Source organism: Hypanus sabinus, chromosome 26 (genome assembly GCF_030144855.1).
Source record: "Hypanus sabinus isolate sHypSab1 chromosome 26, sHypSab1.hap1, whole genome shotgun sequence".
Taxonomy (NCBI): Eukaryota; Metazoa; Chordata; class Chondrichthyes; order Myliobatiformes; family Dasyatidae; genus Hypanus; species Hypanus sabinus.
In genome coordinates this window covers 40096245-40114934 of record NC_082731.1, presented here as the reverse complement: position 1 = coordinate 40114934, position 18690 = coordinate 40096245, and the positions used below count along the sequence as shown (strand labels likewise).

At 43.9% G+C, this 18690-nt stretch overlaps 1 protein-coding gene across 5 annotated transcripts in view; it reads left to right on the top strand.

Moving 5' to 3' along the window:
• LOC132381474 (spectrin beta chain, non-erythrocytic 1-like) overlaps window positions 1-18690 on the top strand; it is a 210632-nt gene that overhangs the window by 107968 nt on the left and 83974 nt on the right. For all 5 annotated transcript variants that reach the window (XR_009508044.1, XM_059950906.1, XM_059950908.1 and 2 more), the window contains one exon: window positions 9805-10068. Coding sequence is in view for 4 of the 5 variants with exons in the window: in XM_059950906.1 (XP_059806889.1) it covers window positions 9805-10068 (264 nt within the window). In the remaining variant the exon portion in view is untranslated. The remainder of the gene's footprint in view (window positions 1-9804; window positions 10069-18690) is intronic.

Sequence of the window (18690 nt, the reverse complement as noted above, 5' to 3'; positions counted from 1 at the left end):
ACAAGGTTACAACGAAAAGAAGGGGGCTCGAGCCGCCTTAATGAAACAGTAATTAGCTGGAATGTGCGTATTCACGAGTACATTTGCTGAACTGTGAGTGTCCGTGGTTGTGACGTTTAAACAGTCCCTGCTCCAATTCCTGTGTACGCCACTGGTCACAGGCTTCCAATCAGTAAGTCAACCCTCCAAGGTCACCCTCTGATTCATCAACCCAACTCTTTTAGGATCCAATTCACCAACTTGACTTTAATCCCAAGGACTCCAATAGGGAAAGGTTCAAAAGGTTAGGATTGTATTCCCCAGAACGTGGGAGGATGAGGGCAGACCTTACAAAATTATGATGGGTATTGTAGGGTAAATACATGCAAGAGTTTTGCCCCTGAGGTGGGTGAGTCTACCATTAAGAGTCACAGCTTTAGGGTGGAAGGTGAAATATTTTATGGGAACCTGAAGGGAAAGCCTATTCACTTAGAGTAGGTGTTCGTAACCTGGGGTCCACGTTCCCCTCAGTTAATGGTAGGGGTCCGTGGCATAACAATAGGCTGGGAACGCCTGAGGATGGAGCAGGTTGTCAACGGAAATGGTGGATCTGGGTTCATTTGCAATGTTTAAGAGAAGTTTGCTTTCATCCGCTTCACTGCTCTAAGATTAAGAATATCTGGTACTCATGTAGTCATGTACATTTGCTTTTCGTGAGTATGAATATATGCCAAAATTGCTCCATAACTCAGAGCCTTGCACCTTTCTGCGGGCTGTCTATGATATCATGCTGAATAAAGATATCAAGTCTGGCCTCTAGAGTCATATTTCTTCGACATAGGTAGGTGGATGGGAGAGGTGTGGAAGATTGTGGTTCAAGTGCAGATAGATGGGACTAGGCATAAAAACAGATGAGCATGGACTAGATGGGCTGAAGGGGCTGTTTCTGTGCTGTAGTGCTTCATTACTCTGTGGCTCAGTAACTTCTATCTTTTGGACCAATCTCTTCTGTTGTATCTTATCAAAGGCTTCACCAGTACAATTGTTATCTCTGTGAATAACTGAATCATATTTCTTATACAGGAAAAAGCCATGCTAAATCCACATATTTCCAAGTGTACATTAATCCTGTCCCTCAGATTTTATCTTTCCCAATAGCTTCCCTACCACTGATTCACATACTTGGAATTTTATCCATCTTATGGAGACCAAGTCATTGGGTATATTTTAGGCAGGGATTGATAGCTTTTTGATGAGTTAGGGCATGAAGGGATACAGGGAGAAGGCAGGAGATTGGGATTGGGAGGGAAAATGGATCGCTCATAATGAACTGGTGCAGCAGACTCGATGGGCCAAATGGGCTAATTCTGATCCTACATCTTATGGTTTTATTTCTGACCTTTGACCTTTGCTGACCTCTTGTTATCTGGCACCTCACTTATGGCTAGTGATTTAAAAATCTCTGGAGCTCCAGCAGTCTCTTTCCTTCCTTTCAATAGCAGTCTGGGATAGATCTCATTAGGACTGCAATTTTAACTAGCTTTCAACCCACCTTAGAAATTTCACTGTCCCCTCTGAATTCACCAGCTATATTGTCCTTTTCTGAAGGTGAGAAGTATTACGACTTCGCCTCTGTTCTCTGGCCCAACACACAGATAGTCCTTTGGTTCCTATAGGCCCAACTCTTTCCCTAGTTATCTTTTAAAATGCTTAATCTTTTAACTTCAACTCTCCTTAATCTTTTTGGCAAGTTATATCAGAATCAGACTGAGGTTTAACAGTTAAATTAATACTGTGGTATAAAAACAGAAATAAAAAAAAGTTGTGAGGTAACAGTTGTGGGTTCAATATCCATTCAGAAATTGAATGGCAAAGGGGAAGAAGCTGTTCCTGAATCATTGATTGTTTGGCTTCAGGCTTCTGTACCTCCTTCCTGATGGTAACAATGAGATGAGGGCATGTAATGGGTGATGGGGGTCCTTAATGATGGCTGCTGCCTTTCTGAGACACTGCTCCTTGAAGATGTCTTAGATACCATGGAGGATAGTACCCATGATGGAGCTGAATAATTTTGAAACTTTCTGCAGCTTCTTAAGATCCTGTGCAGCAGCACCCCTCTCCATACTAGACAGAGAAGCAGCCAGTCTGAATGTTCTCCACGGTACAGCTGTTTTCGAGTGTTTTAGGTGACAAACCAAATTGCCACAAACTCTGTATGAAATATAGCCACTGTCTTGCCTTCTTTATAGCTGCATCGATGTGTTGGGACCAGGTTAGATCCTGAGAGATCTTGACACCCAGGAACTTGAAATTACTCACTTTCTTCCCTTTTGATCCCACTATTTGGATTGTGTTCCCCTCATCTTACCCTTCCTGAATTCCACAATCACCTCTGTGGTCTTACTGATGTTCAGTGCAAGGTTATTGCTGTGAGACCACTCAACTAGCTGGTATATCTCGCTCCTGTATGCCCTCTCATCTCCATCTGACATCCTCCCAACAGTGGTTGCATCATTAGCAAATTTATAGATGACATTTGAGCTATGCCTATGCATGCAGTAATGGGCATAGAGAAAGTAGAACAGTGAGCAGAGCACTCACCCTTTCTTTTCCATCGTGATTTTTAAGCATCACTTAGGCTTCCTAACCTCCCTGTTTTCAATTCAATTCAGTGCACATGCCATATGTTTGTTTTTTTTTTCTTTATCTTACTCTCAATATCTCTTGACATCCAGAGGTCCTTGGACATGCTGTCCATATCTTTCAGTGATAATAATGCATGTCTTTTCTCAAATCTCATGCTGTCATTTTTCAATGACTGCATAGTTGACCTACAAGCAAATTATTGTTTCCTGTCTTGTCTTATTTGTTTATATCATGTTGAATCCCTCTCCTATCAGGGAGGAGGTGACACAGAATCCACATCAGGACCACCAGACTCAAAAAAAAACATTGACTTTCCTGAAGCACAAACACAATAAAGTCTGGAGATGCTGGAGATCCAGAGTTATACAAGCAGGAGCTCAGCAGGCCAGGCAGCATCTATGGAAAAGAGTAAACAGTCTAAGTTTTGGGCCAATGCTCTTCTTCAGGACTAAGAAAGAAGGAAGATGCCAGAATAAAAAGTTGTGGGGGTGTGGGAAAGAGGTTAGAATAGATGTGAAGCCAGGTGGATGGGAAAGGTCAAGGGCTCGAGAAGAAAGAATCTGATAGAGGAGATGGACGGTAGGAGAAAGGGAAGGAGGTAAATTTCCCCAGGGAGAAATAATAGGCAGGTGAAAAGAAATGATGAGTCAGTGTGGGGAATAGAGGAAGCGGGGATAGATATCTGTCACCCAATCATTCGACAACTGTTCTCCAGGAGAAATCATTTCCCAAGCTGATCAGCACGTCCACTAATAGCCCTACCACACCACCCACCACCACTACATTATTGTTTTCTGTCAGAGAGTACAGGCACTCCTGTGCTTAGCGTCTCTTTATGGACATAAAATCAATCTATGTCAAGGGTTCCCATAGAGCATAGAACATTACAGTACAGAAACAGGCCTTTTGTCCCTTCTTGTCTGTGCCGAACCATTTTTCTGCCTAGTCTCACTGACCTGCACCTGGCTCATATCCCTCCATACATCTCCCAACCTGGGGTCCACTCACCCTTCAGTTAATTTTAGGCATAAAAACGTTAGGAAGCCCTAATCTGTGTATATATGTTATTTTATATATTTTTATTGATTGTGTTCTTTATTGTGTTTTTATCTTAATTTTTTTGTGCTGCATTAGATCCAGAGTAACCATTATTTCATTTTGCTTTACACTTGTCTACTGGAAATGACATTAAACAATCTTGACTCCTGAATTTATATGGGACCTGGTTACCAAGGTTTCTGGATTATTTGGCAATTGAGATTCTCCTCATCAAGATTTATTTTTATTAATTGTTAGCTTGCATCCTACTGTGAATGCTGAGTACTTGAATTCTGATTATTTAGGTTAAGGTTATTTGGAGGTTTCTGGTCTGTTTGTTATTTCTAGGTTTCTTATGTTCAAGATACTTGTGTTATTTAAGCTCCTGATTAGTTAGTAGACAATCTCTGGAGAGTATTGATAATGTCTGTGGGGGGGGGGGGGTCAACCATCTTGTGAAGTCACTGCCCAGAGGAAACCAATGGCAAGCCATTTCTGTAGAACTTGCTAAGAGCAAGCGTGGTCATGGGACCATGATCGCCCATGTCATATGACACGGCACATTTGATGATGATGATTAGTTAGCAGTTCCGGGTTAATCGGAGATTCTGAATCTCCCCTCTTTAGGTTGTTTTTGATATGCAGTTATTTTTGGGTTCTGTTTATTGCTGTTCTCATTTTTTTAGTAAATATATATACTTAATATATATATATTTACTTAAAAATAATATATATTTGATTGCTCAAATAAAAATGCTGGCATTAGAAGGCCAACGAACAATAGGCTTAGTAACCATTTTATCAGTTAGCTCCTGTAACTAATAGAGTGGTCACTGAATGTCTGTTCATGGTCTTCTGCTGCTGTAGCCCACCCACTTCAATGTTTGACATGCTGTGCGTTCAGACATGATCCTCTGTGCACACTGTAACACATGGTTATTTGAGTTACTGTCACCTGCCTGTCAGCTTGTACCACTCGGGGCATTGTCCTCTGACCTCTTTCATTTACAAGACATTTTCATCAACAGAACTGCTGCTTACTGGATGTTTTTTTTGTTCATTCTCTGTAATCCCTAGAGGCTGTTGTGTGTGAAGATCCCAGGAGATCAGCAGTTTCTGAAATACTCAAACCATCCCATCTGGCACCAACAATCATTCCATGGTCAAAGTCACTTAGATCATATTTCTTCCCCATTTTGATGGTCAGTACCTAATATAGTGGCTACTGAGTGCAGATGCACAGTCCTGCGCAGTATCTAACTTCTGCGCAGGACTGTGCATCTGCATAATATAGCTATATAGTGCTAGGGCTCCTAAGACATTTGCACAGTACTGTATTTGTCAATGTGGAATGGCGAGTGAGTTTGTAAATATGGCAGGAACAAAGAATGTTGGGAATGGTGAGGGTTGGGTGCCCTGGGAGGGGTGTGGGACAGGTGGCAGAGAAGGAGTGCCAGAGGCGGGGGCTGGGGGTGGTGTGGTGGTGCAGATGCACACCAGGCAATGTGACTTGATTCCAAACAATTGGTTTATCGATCATTACAGAATGTCTCTCTGGTGCTTCCCGGTCCCTCCCCTCACCCTTCCCCTTTTCCCACCCACGACTCCCCTCTTCCTGCCCCCTTCCCACTCCCAGTCCACAATGGAGACCCAAATCAGAGCAGGTTCATTGTCACTCACGTGTCATGAAATTTGTTTTTTTTTTGGTAGCGGTAGCAGTACAGTGCAATATATAAAATTACTAGAGTACTGTGCACTATATATATCTAATATATACAGTATCTAAGGCTTTTGCACACTACTGTATGAGAGAGCACACTGTATGAGCACACTACTGTATGCTGTATATATTACATAACAAAGCTTGTAATACTGGCCATCGCTAAGTAATGAATGAGTTCTGTTTTTAGTCAATTTTGTCCTTAAGTCAGGAAATACACACAAATCATTCAATATGGTAACCAAATGTCTACTTTTATAATGAGGCTGATAAGAAAGAACTATTGCTAAAAATGAAAAGAGAGTAAGGTTGTTCTGTCTTTTGTAGGAACCAAGGTAGGTACAGTATGTCTGACTTTTGAATTTAATAACATTATGGGTGCTGGTTTATATGTAGTGTGCCCATTATTTGAGTGTTTGCAAACTACAAACCGCCCGTAAACACCAAGTACACAATGTATCATGTATTTCATTCATACAATTCAGAATCGGAATCAGGTTTGATATCATGTGCATCACGAAATTTGTTGTTATGCGACAGCAGTACTTTGCAGTACATAATAATATCAAATTGTAATTTGCAGTCTGTATGCACTGGGGAAGAAGCTGTTTCTGAATCATTGAGTGGGTGCTTTAAGATCCCTGTACCTCCGTCCTGATGGTAGCAATGAGAAGAGGGCATGTCCTGGGTGATGGGGTCCTTAGAGAAGGATACTGCCTTTTTGAGGCTTCTCTCCTTGAAGATGTCCTGGATACAGGGGAGTCCAGTGCCCATGACGGATATGACTGAGTTTACAGCTTATATTGATCCTGTACAGTGCCCTCTCCCCACCCCAGACCCCCCTATGGTGATGTAGCCAGTTAGAATGCTGTCCATGGTACATCTGTAGAAATTTGTGAGTGTCTTTGGTGACATACCAAACCTTCTCAAACTCCTAATGAAATATATTTGCTGTCATGTCTTCTTTGGAACTGCATGAATATGGTGCGCCCAGGATAGATCCTCAGAGATGTTGAAACCAGGAACTCAAAATCACTCACTCTTTCCCCTTGGAAGACTGGTGTGTGTGCCCTCATCTTACTCCTTCTGAAGTCCGCAATCAATCCTTTGGTCTTACTGATGCTGACAGCAAGATTGTTGCTGTGACACCACTCAACCTTGCTCCTGTATGCTTTCCCATCAGCATCTGAAAGTCTGCCAACAGTAGTTGTGTTGTCTGCAGATTTATCAATGTCATTTGAACTGCGTCTAGCCATACAGTCCTGAGTGTGGAGAGACCAGAGCAGTGGGTTAAGCAATAATATCCTTGAGCTGTGCCAGTATTGATCATTTGGGAGTTGGAGATGTTATTTCTGATCTAGACTGTTGTCTTTTGATGAGGAGGCTGAGGATCCAGTTGCAGAGGGAGATACAAAGCCCAGATGTCTCTTTCTTAAAGGTGGGAGCTTTCTCTTGCTTTAAGAGAACTGGTTGCAGAGTTCCTGAATCATTCTGAGATGGAGGTAGATGGAAAAGCAGTGAAATGAAAGCTTACTGTTGGTAACTGCTTTATTATTGTCACATGTGCTGAGATACAGTGAAACATTTCTGTTTGTGCACCATCCATATAGGTCATTAGATACATCATTGCATCAAGACTGAGCAGAGGTTTGGTAGAGGTATTCAACATTATGAGGGGTACAGTTAGGGTAAATGCATTCTGGCTTTTTCCACTGAGGTTAGGTGGGACTACAACCAGAAGTCATGGGTGAAAGGTGAAGATCTTAAGTGGAACATGAGGGGAAACTTCTTCACTCAAAAGGTGGTGAGAGTGTGGAACGAGCTGCTAGTGCCAGTGGTGCATACGAGCTTGATTTCAGCAATGAAGAGAAGTTTGGATAGGTACAGCGATGGTAGGGGTATGGAGGGCTTCAGTCGTAGTACAGGTCGATGGGAGTAGGCAGTTTAAGTGGTTTGGCACAGACTAGATGGGTTGAAGGGCCTGTTTCTGTGCTAAACTCCTTTATGACAAAACTAGTATAAATGGAAAGACAAAACTCAGAATATAGTGTTTACAGTTAGAGTGGCAATACGGTGTAGAGAGACAGATATAGGGCCCTGACGAGAGAGATTGGGAGATCAAGAATTCATCTTCAACATATAAAAGGTCAGCTCAGTTGGATTGCAGTTTGGAAGAAACCGCCCTTGAGCCTGGTGGTACATATCTTATGCCCGATGGGAGGGAGAAGAGAGAATTAATGGGGACAGGAGGAGTTCTTAATATTGTTGACTGCTTTCCTGAGTCAGCTGGAATTGTAGATGGAATCAACGGTGGGGAAGCTGGTTTCTACGATTGGCTGGGCTATGTTCACAACTCTACAATTTTTTTTGTGGGCTTGGGCTGAACAGTTGCCATACCTATCTGTGGTGCATCCAGATGGGATGCTTTCTATGAAACCGACAATAACGTTCAAAAGTCTTAGGAGGCATACTTAAATGGCGAGAATGCCTCAGGCTCTTGCAGAGTACTGTAGTAGTTTTATGTATTGCACTGTACTGGTGCCGCAAAGAAAAAAAACCATTTCATAAGTGAGCGATGATGAACCTTATTCTGATACGGGTCTCTATTGTGGACAGGGTGGGAAGGGGGCAGGGAGAGGTTGGGAAATGGAGAAGGGAGAGGAGTGAGAGTGTGAAGCACCAGAGAGACATTCTGTAAAGATCATTAAACCAATTATTTAGAATCAAATGGCCTTGTCTGGTGCCTCAGGGCTGGATGAGTCAGCACCCACAGCACCACCTCCGGCATTGCTTCTCTACCACCTGTCCCGCACCTCTGCCTTGGTGCTCCACCCTCGCCATTCCCACCATCCTTTGCTCCTCCCAGATTTACAAACGCTCTCTGCTACACGTTGACTAACACAGTACTGTGCAAAAGACTCAGACACCTAAGACTTTCTTGTCTACAACTTTTGCACAGTATTATGTGTAAAATTTGCTGAGGGATTTCAGCTGGTTTAATATAATGTTGGAGAATGTATGGAGTACACAACCTGAAATTCTTACTCTTCACAGACATCCACGGAACAGAGAAACCCCAAAGAATGGATAGAAACATCAGAACCCTGAAACACCCCCTCCGGATTGTACAAGCAACAGCAGTATCACCGACCGTCCTGCTACCCCACCCCCCGTGCTAGCAAAAACACCGACCCACCCCCCCCCACCACCATGCAAGCAAGAGAAACCCCTCCCTCCCAAAGTGACCTTTATCAGAGGCTATTAAAAACTACTGTCTATCACCCAGCACAACACTTGGGTATCTCGGACAGGCTCTCTTTCTCTCCACTTGTGGGAGAGAGGGGTTGTGCTCCGGCAGCAACGAGAGCAGGAGGCGGGCATTTGGGGCATTCCGAGTTTCTCGGCCTTCTGAGGAAGTAGAAACACCAGATGTACTTTTTACAACAATCACCCTCTTCCCGGCAGATAATGCTCATGTGGCTTACTCCCATTCCTTATGCGTGTGTTGGGCCGGTCCCAGGTAGCACTCCGCGGGTCGGGAGGCCGCATTGGGTCAGCGGTCACTCATCACGGGTCGGGCCAGAGGCCGAGAGGCCGTGGGTTGTTGGTCACTTCCCACAACCTGTGTCCGACCTCTCGCTCTCCTTGATGCTTGCGGAAGATAATTTTGAGTTTCTGAGACACACGCGACCATAGGTGTCTTTTGGTTTTGCTTTGTTTTCTTTCGTATTGCTGATTGGCGGGTGGGTGGTATGTTACAGTTTTTGGCTGAGGGAGGGGTTGGGGGATTTAAGACTTGGTACCTTTATGTGTGAGTGATGTGTTAGGTTTTTCTGTGTGAGAGAAGGTGGGGGTCATTTTTGCTGTTTTTTTGTGTGGGAGGGGTTTGGGGGTTAGGGGTTTGACGTTTAAGCTGCCGTGTCTGGGAAGGGTGATCTGTTAGTTTTTGTACGAGGGAGGAGTTGAACGGGCGGGTTGGGGTTTGCGAGTTCTATTCTTTTTTTTCGTGCGGGTGTGGGGTGCTTCTTTCAACTACTTCCCTGCTCTTCTGTATTTCATGGCAATCTGGAGAAGACAAATCTCAGAGTTGTATTCTGCATACATACTTTGATAACAAAAGGAACCTCTGAGCCTTTTAATGTGCACAGATATCCTGGTAGGTGCTTTGGTTTCCTAATCCTTTTGAATATGAGGGCATTGGGTCACAAGGTTCTGTCTGTCACTATTCTCTGTAAGGAACAACCCAAGGAATCAATGGATAAAGTTGCAGTTATTTTTGGAAGTATGAATGTTTAACACCTTATTGTTGAGATATGACTTATGTAGTTTTGCCTCCCCAGTCATGGCTGCCCACATTAAGTTTTATGATGCCCCCATACATTTATGATGATAGTTCAGACTGTGTTCCCTTTCTCCTGTAGGAGGGGCAAGAGCTGATCAAAGAGAAGCCCGAGTTGGCTTCAGTGGTGAGGAAGAAGCTGGAAGAGATTCACGAATGCTGGACCCTTCTGGAAAGCACGACTCAGGAGAAGGCGCAGCACCTGTTCGACGTGGATAGGGCGGAGCAGCTGGTGCAGAGTTACAGTGACTTGGACAGGAGGCTGTCCCAACTCGAAGGGCAACTGCTGGCGGCGGACGGTGGGCGGGACATTGCTACGGTCAACACTCAGCTCCAGAAGCTGCAGGTAACCCTCCAGAATGTGCGAGTTACACCTTTGTAATTAAAGATGGATAGGATTGGGTGAAGTGCTGAGATGTGGTTAGAGTGCCAGGTTCACCCAAAGTTGCTCTAGTGAATTCAGAGAAAATGAAATCGGCAGCTTCACTGGGTTGGAAATGATAATTGGTTTATTATTGTCACATGTACCGAGACAGTGAAAAGTTTCTTGCAGACTGTTCATACAGATCAGATCAGTAGACTGTACTGTAGTAGAGCAAGAATTATGTAGCAAGAACTATAATTATGTAGGATGAATTGTAATAGCTGCAATGTTCCATGCAGAGAGAGAATAATATGCATCATCATACTGAGGTCATAATGAACTTATCGTAACTAAGGAACTACTTACTGTAACTAGGGAACTATTTAATGCAGTTTGAAGAAATGTTGTGTTGGCACGTGGCCCAGTGGTTAAGGCATCGGTCTAGTGATCTGAAGGTCACTGGTTCAAGCCTCAGCTGAGGCAACGTGTTGTGTCCTTGAGTAAGGCACTGAACCACACATTGCTCTGCGACGACACCAGTACCGAGCTGCTTGGACAACATTGGTGGCATGGAGAGGGGAAGGCTTGCAGCTTGGGCAACTGCCGGTCTCCCATACAACCCTGCCCAGGCCTGCACCCTGGAAAACCTTCTAAGGCGCAAATCCATGGTCTCACGAGACTAATGTTTGCCAACAAGAAGAAATGAAAGGGTTGATATTTTCTAAATGGAGAGAATGGAGAGAGTTAGCATTCATTTCAAGAGGACTAGAATATACAAGCAAGGATGTAATTTTGATGCTTTATAAAACACTGCTGAGGCCTCACTTGGAGTATTATGAGCATTTTTTTAGCCATTTAGCTGAGAAAGGATGTGCTGAAACTGGAGGTTCATGAAAATGATTCCAGGATTGAATGGCTCATATGGCTCTTGGCCTGTATTCACTGGAATTCAGAAGAACGAGGGGTAACCTAATTGAAACCTATTGAATGGTGAAAAGCCTCAATAGAGTGGATGTGGAAAGGGTGTTTCCTGTGGTGGGAAAGTCTAAGACCAGAGGACACAGCCTCAGAATAGAGGGGCATCTTTTTTTAGAAGAGAGATAAGGAGGGATTTCTTTAGCTAGAGAGTAGTGAATCTGTGGAATTCTTTGCCACAGACAGCTGTGGAGGCCAGGTCTTTATGTATATTTAAGGCAGAGGTTTATAGATTCTTGTTTAGTTAAGGAATAAAATGATAATTGGGTGAAGACAGGAGTTTGGGGCTGAGAGAAAATAGATCAGCCATGATGAAATGACATAGCAGACTGGATGGGCCAAGTAGCCTAATTCTATTCCTGTATCTTCTGGTCTTCTGGTCTTAATAGTCATACAACAAAGGGCCTCAAGCTATTGTTGAGCTTGGGTTTTTTTTGTGTGTTCAGTGTTTTGTATCTTCTGCCCAGCAGAAAATGGGAGGAGAATATCTAGGGTGGATCAGTCGCCTGGTGTAAGAATGCCCTGATCTTTATCCACATCATAAATTCCATTACATGGTGCCACACATTTACACTCACCTCCAGCTCAAGTCAAGCTTATTGTCATTTAACTATCTACATCTGTACCATCAAACGGGGCAACATTTCCAGTGACACAGTAGCGCAGTGGTTAGTGCAACGCTTTACAGTACCAGTGAAGCAGGTTCAATTCCCTCCACTGTCTGTAAGGAGTTTGTATGTTCACCCCAAGACCGCATGGGTTTCTCCCAAGTGGTCCGGTGCCCTCCCACAATCCAAAGACTGATTGATTGGTTCATTGGTCATTGTAAACTGTCCCATGAGTAGACTAGGATTAAATTGTTGGATTACTGGGCGGCACCATTTGAAAGGCTGGAAGGGTCTGTTCTGCACTCTCTCTCAATAAGTAAGAAAATAATGTGTCTCCAGACCAGGGTGTAATGCACAGTAGCACAAATAACACACGTTAACTTAGGAAACTAAGGATAAAATTTGCAGATGAATTATGCATGGCTAAACAAAGTGAATAAATCAAATATTGTGGGATGCAGTACGAATTATCTGGTGACGCTTCTAATGTGATGTGGCTAGAAGTTCAAAAGCTTAATGGCCTGAGGGAAGAAACTGTTTCCCATCCTGACCGTTCCTGTCTTTATACATCAAAGTCTCCTGCCTGATGGTAGAAAGTCAAAGAGGATGCTGGATGGACGGGTGCGATCCTCGATAATACCATGGGCCCTGCGTACACAGCGCTCCTGATAAATGCCCACCCCCCGCTCCATTGTACATCTGAGGCCCTCTGTTGGTTGAGGATGACTATGGGCATTGTGTCCTAGCTGACTACATGTAACGCAAGCTAGGGAAGTATGATATGGCTGTTGCCCACGCAGCTGATGAATCCAAAGGAATGGCAGGGACCGATACAGTTTGGTGCTAGTGGTGTCACAAGAGTTGTCAGTCAGCATTGAACTCAACGTAGGACCACTTTAGGGATTCCGTCTCTCAATTTTTCAGTTTGGGTTTACATAAGAACAGGAGAATGTAAGAAATAGGAGCAGTAGTAGGTCATCTGGCCCGTCGAGCCTGCTCTGCCACTCAATAAGATCATGGCCATGGACTCATCTCTACCTGTCTGCCTTTCCCCCAGAATCCTTAATTCCCCTACTATAGAAAAATCTATCCAACCTTGTCATAAATATATTTACTGAGGTAGCCCCCACTGCTTCACTGGACAGAGAATTCCATGTGTTCTCTACTCTCTGGGAAAAGCAGTTCCTCCTCATCTCTGTCCTAAATCTACTCCCCTGAATTTGAGGCTATGTCCCGTAGTTCTAGTCTCACCTACCAGTGGAAACAACACTTCTGCCCCTATCTTATATGATTTTATACGTCTCTATAAGATCTCCTCTTCTGATTTCCAGTGAGTACAATCCCAGGCAACTCAATCCCTCCTCACAGTCTAACCCTCTCATCACTGGAATCAACCTGGTGAACCTTCTCTGCACTACCTCCACGGCCAGTATATCAGACCAGAACTGCACGCAGTACTCCAGGTGCAACCTCACCAGTACCCTGTACAGTTGCAGTATAATCCCTCGAGCAATGAAAGCCAACACTCCATTTACTTTCTTGATAGCCTGCTGCACCTGCAAACCAACCTTTTGTGATTAATGCTCAAGAAGTCCCGTCCCTCTGCACAGCAGCATGCTACAATATTTCCAATTTAAATAATAATCTTTTCTTTCATTTTTTTCTTCCAAAGTGGATGGCCTCGCATTTACCGACATTGTACTATATCTGCCAGACCTTTGCCCATTCACTTAACCTAGCTATATCTCTCTGCAGACTCTCTGTTTCTTCTGCACAATTTGCTTTTCCACTCAATTTAGTATCATCAGCAAATTTAGGTACACTACACTCAGTCCCCTCTTCCAGATTGTAAATGTATATTGTGAACAGTTGCAGGCCCACCACTGCTTATCACTGATTGCCAACCAGAGAAGCACCCATGTATCCCAACTCTCTGCTTTCTATTAGTTAACCAATCCTATATCCATGCTAATGCATCACCACCAACTCTAAGCATCCCTATCTTATGGATAAGTCTTTTATGCAACACCTTCTGGAAATCCAAGTAAGTAACGTCCACCTATCCCCCTCTATCCACTGCGCTCGTTATATCCTTAAAGAACTCCAGTAAGTTTGTCACACAGGACCTGCCTTTACTGAATCCATGCTGCGTCTGCCTGGTGGATTCATTTCTTTCCGGATCCCTCGTTATTTCTTCTATAATGACAGCTTGAAGTATTTTCCCAACTACAGATGTTAAACTAACTGGCCTGTAGTTACCTGCCTCTTGCCTACATCCTTTTTTGAACAGTGACGTGACACTTGGTGTCTTCCAATTCGTTGGGACCTGCCCAGGGTGCAGAGAATTTTGGTAAATTATCACCAAAGCCTCTGCTATAACTTCTGCCATTTCTTTCAATACCCTAGGCTGCTGTCATCAGGACCAGAGGACTCATCTATCTTCAGGCCCACAAGTTTGCTATCGAGGTCCTCGCCTCCCATCGTATCTGTAACATCTTTCTTTGACGTTTTAGATGTGTTCTCCACCATGAAGACAAAATAGTCACTCAGAACCTGGGCCACTTCCTTATTACCCAATATCAATTCCCCCTTTTCGTTCTCCAAGCGATCTACATTCACTTTAGCCACCCTTCTCTGCTTTGTACAATTATAAAATCTTTTACTATCCATTTTTATATTTTTTGCTAGTTTATTTTCATAATCTGGCTTCCCTTACTTTATTGCTCACTTAGTGGTACTTGGTTTCTTTTTAAAGTTTTTCTAATCTTTCAGTTTCCCCCGCTATTCGAAGGTAGAGCATTCCTATGAAACGGTTCATAAGCCGGAATGTCGTAAAGTGAAGAAGCAATTACCATTTATTTAATATGGGAAAAATTTGTGAGCATTCGCTGACCCAAAAAACTAACCTACCAAATCATGCCAAGTAACACATAAAGCCTAAAATAACAGTAACATATAGTAACATATAAAGCAGGAATGATCTGATAAATACAGATCAGCCTATATAATGTAGGAATACTTTTCTACAATTATTGCAGCACTGTCCACCGCAGTGAAAATTTCATGCAAGCGCTCTCAGCAGCACTTGTGGCAAAAACATACGGTGCAAGTGCTCCCAGCAGAAGCACTTTTTCCAGTAACCTTTAAGCTATGAAGCTACCGAATAATACATAAAAATACACAGCCTGTATAAAGTAGAAACGTAGAAATAATGTACGTCCGGTGTAGTTTCACTTACTGGAATCGGGAAGACAGTGAGGACACTGATGATGGTGTGTTAAGCTGAGGCGTCGGAGGTTGGGGTGGTGGGACACTGGAGTGTCATCTCATCGTCATCTGTTTCCTTCTATGTCACCTTCTATGTCTGCCTGCCTCAATGTGGGAGGTTGAGTTTTGTCGTCTGCTGTGGCTGATGTGGAAGGCTTGAAAAATGACAGTATGCTTGACTGCTTAGCCTTGCACATTTTTCTATCATGCAGTTCTTTGTAAGCACTCAAACCATCCTGCAAACCTGCCCTAAACCTACGTACCCTTTCAAAATTAAAGTCATACTTTTCTGCAATCATTGCAGCGTTGTCAATCGCAGCGAAGATCTCATGTAATTGCTTCCCGTTCAGTTCCTTGACGACTTCACTTTCGGGCTGTTTGCTACTGCATTCGGTTTCAATTGTTATCCTTTCCTCTTCATCAGCTCTTCATCTGTCAGTTCTTGGTCATGGGATGCCAAAATCTCTTCAACATCATCTTCGTCAACTTGCACCATCCCTTAGCCAAACTCACTATATCCTTACTTCGTTCACCACGATCGAAACGCTTTATTAGGTCTAGCTTTACACTAAGCGTAACACCTTTACTGGCTCTTTCAGGCTTTTCCGATACCTTAGAACTCATCTTGCTAATGGATACACAAAATAAATTGACATAAAGCACAGATGCTCACAGGCACGTGTTTAGCAATGCTGGCTAGAATGCAGTTCTGGGGAGAGAAGCTAGTCTGCTTGGTGCGCGCTGCCTTTTTTCGTAATGGTGAAAACTCCTTCTGTTAGCGAAAACAGGTAACTAATGTAGGTCTTTCGTAACAGCGAGTTGACGTAAAGCGAACGTTCGAAAAATGGGACACCTGTACTCTTGGTGACTTTGTATGCATGAGCTTTTAGTTTGTTGCCTCCTTTTGTTTTCCTTAATTATCTAAAGCTGGCTCTCCCCACCATTACTGTCTTGCTTTTAACTGGAATATACTTTTATTGAGCACCGTGAAAAATATCTTTGAAAGCCTTCCACTGTTTGTCAACTGTCCCACCGATATAGCCGGTATTCCCAGTCTGCACAAGCCAAATCCTCCCTCATCCAAAAGTCTTCCCCTTGAGTGGCCATTGCTGCAAGGCAGCAGAGGTTTGAGATCAGATTTTTCCTTCTACATGAGCTGTTAACAACAGCTGACGAGCCCCATCTACCTGAAGCGGCTGGTTTTAAGGTGCCAGTAACTCAATTTTGCCCCTTATCCTATCGGTAGAAATGGTTCCTCCAGGCTTAGTAGTCAAGTCACATGTGAAGCCAGGAACTGGACTTGGTTGTCAGAGGCTGTTTGAGACAAACACCTTTGGATATATTTACTAGGTAGTGGGAGCGGATCCCCATTACCACCCTCCCCACCCCCCCACTAATTACGACCGTCATAAGAAACCATTTTGCAACACAAATCGTTGTTATACAGTCACCATTTTGCATCATGACCTTTATTATTTTACTTGTCACTGGCACTGCAACACTGTTCTGTACTCTCTTTGCTTTTAAGTACTTTGATATAATTGTGTATGGCATGCAAAACTCAAAAAAACTTTTCTCTGTAAACATGAGAAGGTCTGCAGATGCTGGAAATCCAAAGCAACATGTACAAAATGCTGGAGGAACTCAGCGGGTCAGGAATTGCCATTTCCGGTGGAGACTGAGAAGGATCGGAGAAGTTGAAGTTTGATTGGGGGAAGAGGCCAGCTACAAGGTGATAGCTGAATCCAGGTGGTTGGAGAAAGGTGGAGGACCGGAGAAGAAGGAAAGTGAGTGGGAGAGTGGACTGTAGCAGAAAGGACAGGAGGAGGGGACCAAGGGGGAGAGATAGGCAGGTGAGAAGAGGGTGAAGTCCAGAATAGGGAATAATTTTTTTTACCGGGAGAAGAAATCGACATTCACACCATCAGGCTGGAGACTATCCAAATGGAATATAAAGTATTGTTCCTTCACCTTGAGGGTGATTTCATCTTGGCACAAAGGGAAGCCACAGACCGAAATGTCAGGACAACAATGCAAATTAAAGTGTTTGGCCACTGAGAGGTTCCGCTCTTTTGCTGATGCAGCTGATGTGCTCGACGAAGCTGTCCCCTATTTCATGATGGGTCTCCCCAATGCAGAGGACGCTGTCTGCATCGGGAGCACCGGATACAATGGAAGGCCCCAGCAGATTTGCAGGTGAAGTCCTGCCTCACCTGGAAGGACTGTTTGGGCCCTGAATGGAGGTGAGGGAGGTGGTGAATGGGCAGGTGGAACGCTTGGGCTGCTTAAAGGGATAAGTGCCGGGAGGGAGATCAGTGGGAAGGGATGAGTGGACAAGAGAATCACGGAGGGGATCAGTCCCTGCAGAAAGCGGAGTTGGGGGGTGGAAGGGTGGTAAAGAGTTGGGATCTCTTTGGAGATGGTGGAAGTTGTGTTGGATTTGGAGCTTTTCACTATGTATTACATTAATAATAAACTAAACCAAATTTATCCCGTGTTAAAGCAGGCCAATATCCACCTTTACACCCATCATATGATGCACTTCCATCCATTTTATACACATCGCATTGCACAACATCATCATTGAGGAAGGGTCTTCAACTTGAAGCCTTAAGCCCATTTTCATTCCTGCAATGGTGGTTTGACCTTCCGCGCATTTCCAGCATGGTTTATTTTAGATTTTCAGTACCTGCCATTATTTTTATCTTAGATTTTCAGTATCTGTCGCTTATTTTTCTATTTTCTCCAGTCGTGACTCATCAGGCCTGTTATACAATGCCAGTACAAGTTAGATGTTTAGTGAACATTTCCAGCCATTACATCCACACCCCAATGCACGACACCACTCATTATACACCCACTCGGTACAACGCAACGTGACAGAAGTCCCTGGACTGCAGAATTCTCGGAGTGCAGGCTTTGTTGAGTGAGGCTGCTTTGATTAGGAACATCTGTAGCAACTTCCCCACTCTGGCCGTTGACTGGACAGTAATTGGTTTATTCTTCTCTCATGTACTGAGGCATATGGGAACACCAATGTCCAAGAACGGGAACACCTACAAAAGCTAACTAGATCTCAGGGGCTGCAGTGGTTCAGGAAGGCTGTTCAGTATAGGAAGGATGTGGAAGCATTGGAAAGGGTACAGAGGGGATTTACCAGGATGCTGCCTGGTTCAGAGAGTATGGATTATGATCAGAGATTAAGGGAGCTAGGGCTTTACTCTTTGGAGAGGAGGAGGATGAGAGGAGACATGATAGAGGTGTACAAGATATTAAGAGGAATAGACAGAGTGGACAGCCAGCGCCTCTTCCCCAGGGCACCACTGCTCAGTACAAGAGGACATGGCTTAAAGGTAAGGGGAGGGAAGTTCAAGGGGGATATTAGAGGAAGATTTTTCACTCAGAGAGTGGTTGGTGCGTGGAATGGACTGCCTGAGTCAGTGGTGGAGGCAGATACACTAGTGAAGTTTAAGAGACTACTAGACAGGTATATGGAGGAATTTAAGGTGGGGGGTTATATGGGAGGCAGGGTTTGAGGGTTGGCGCAACATTGTGGGCCGAAGGGCCTGTAATGTGCTGTACTATTCTATGTTCTATCACCACCTTCTCAAGGGCAACTAGGGATGGACAATAAACACTGGTTTAGCTGGCGACGCCCATATCCCGTAAGTGAATAAATAGAGAAGAAGAAGTGGTGGATACGGCCCAACCTGTCACAGGAAAAGCCCTCCCCACCATTGAGCACATCTACAAG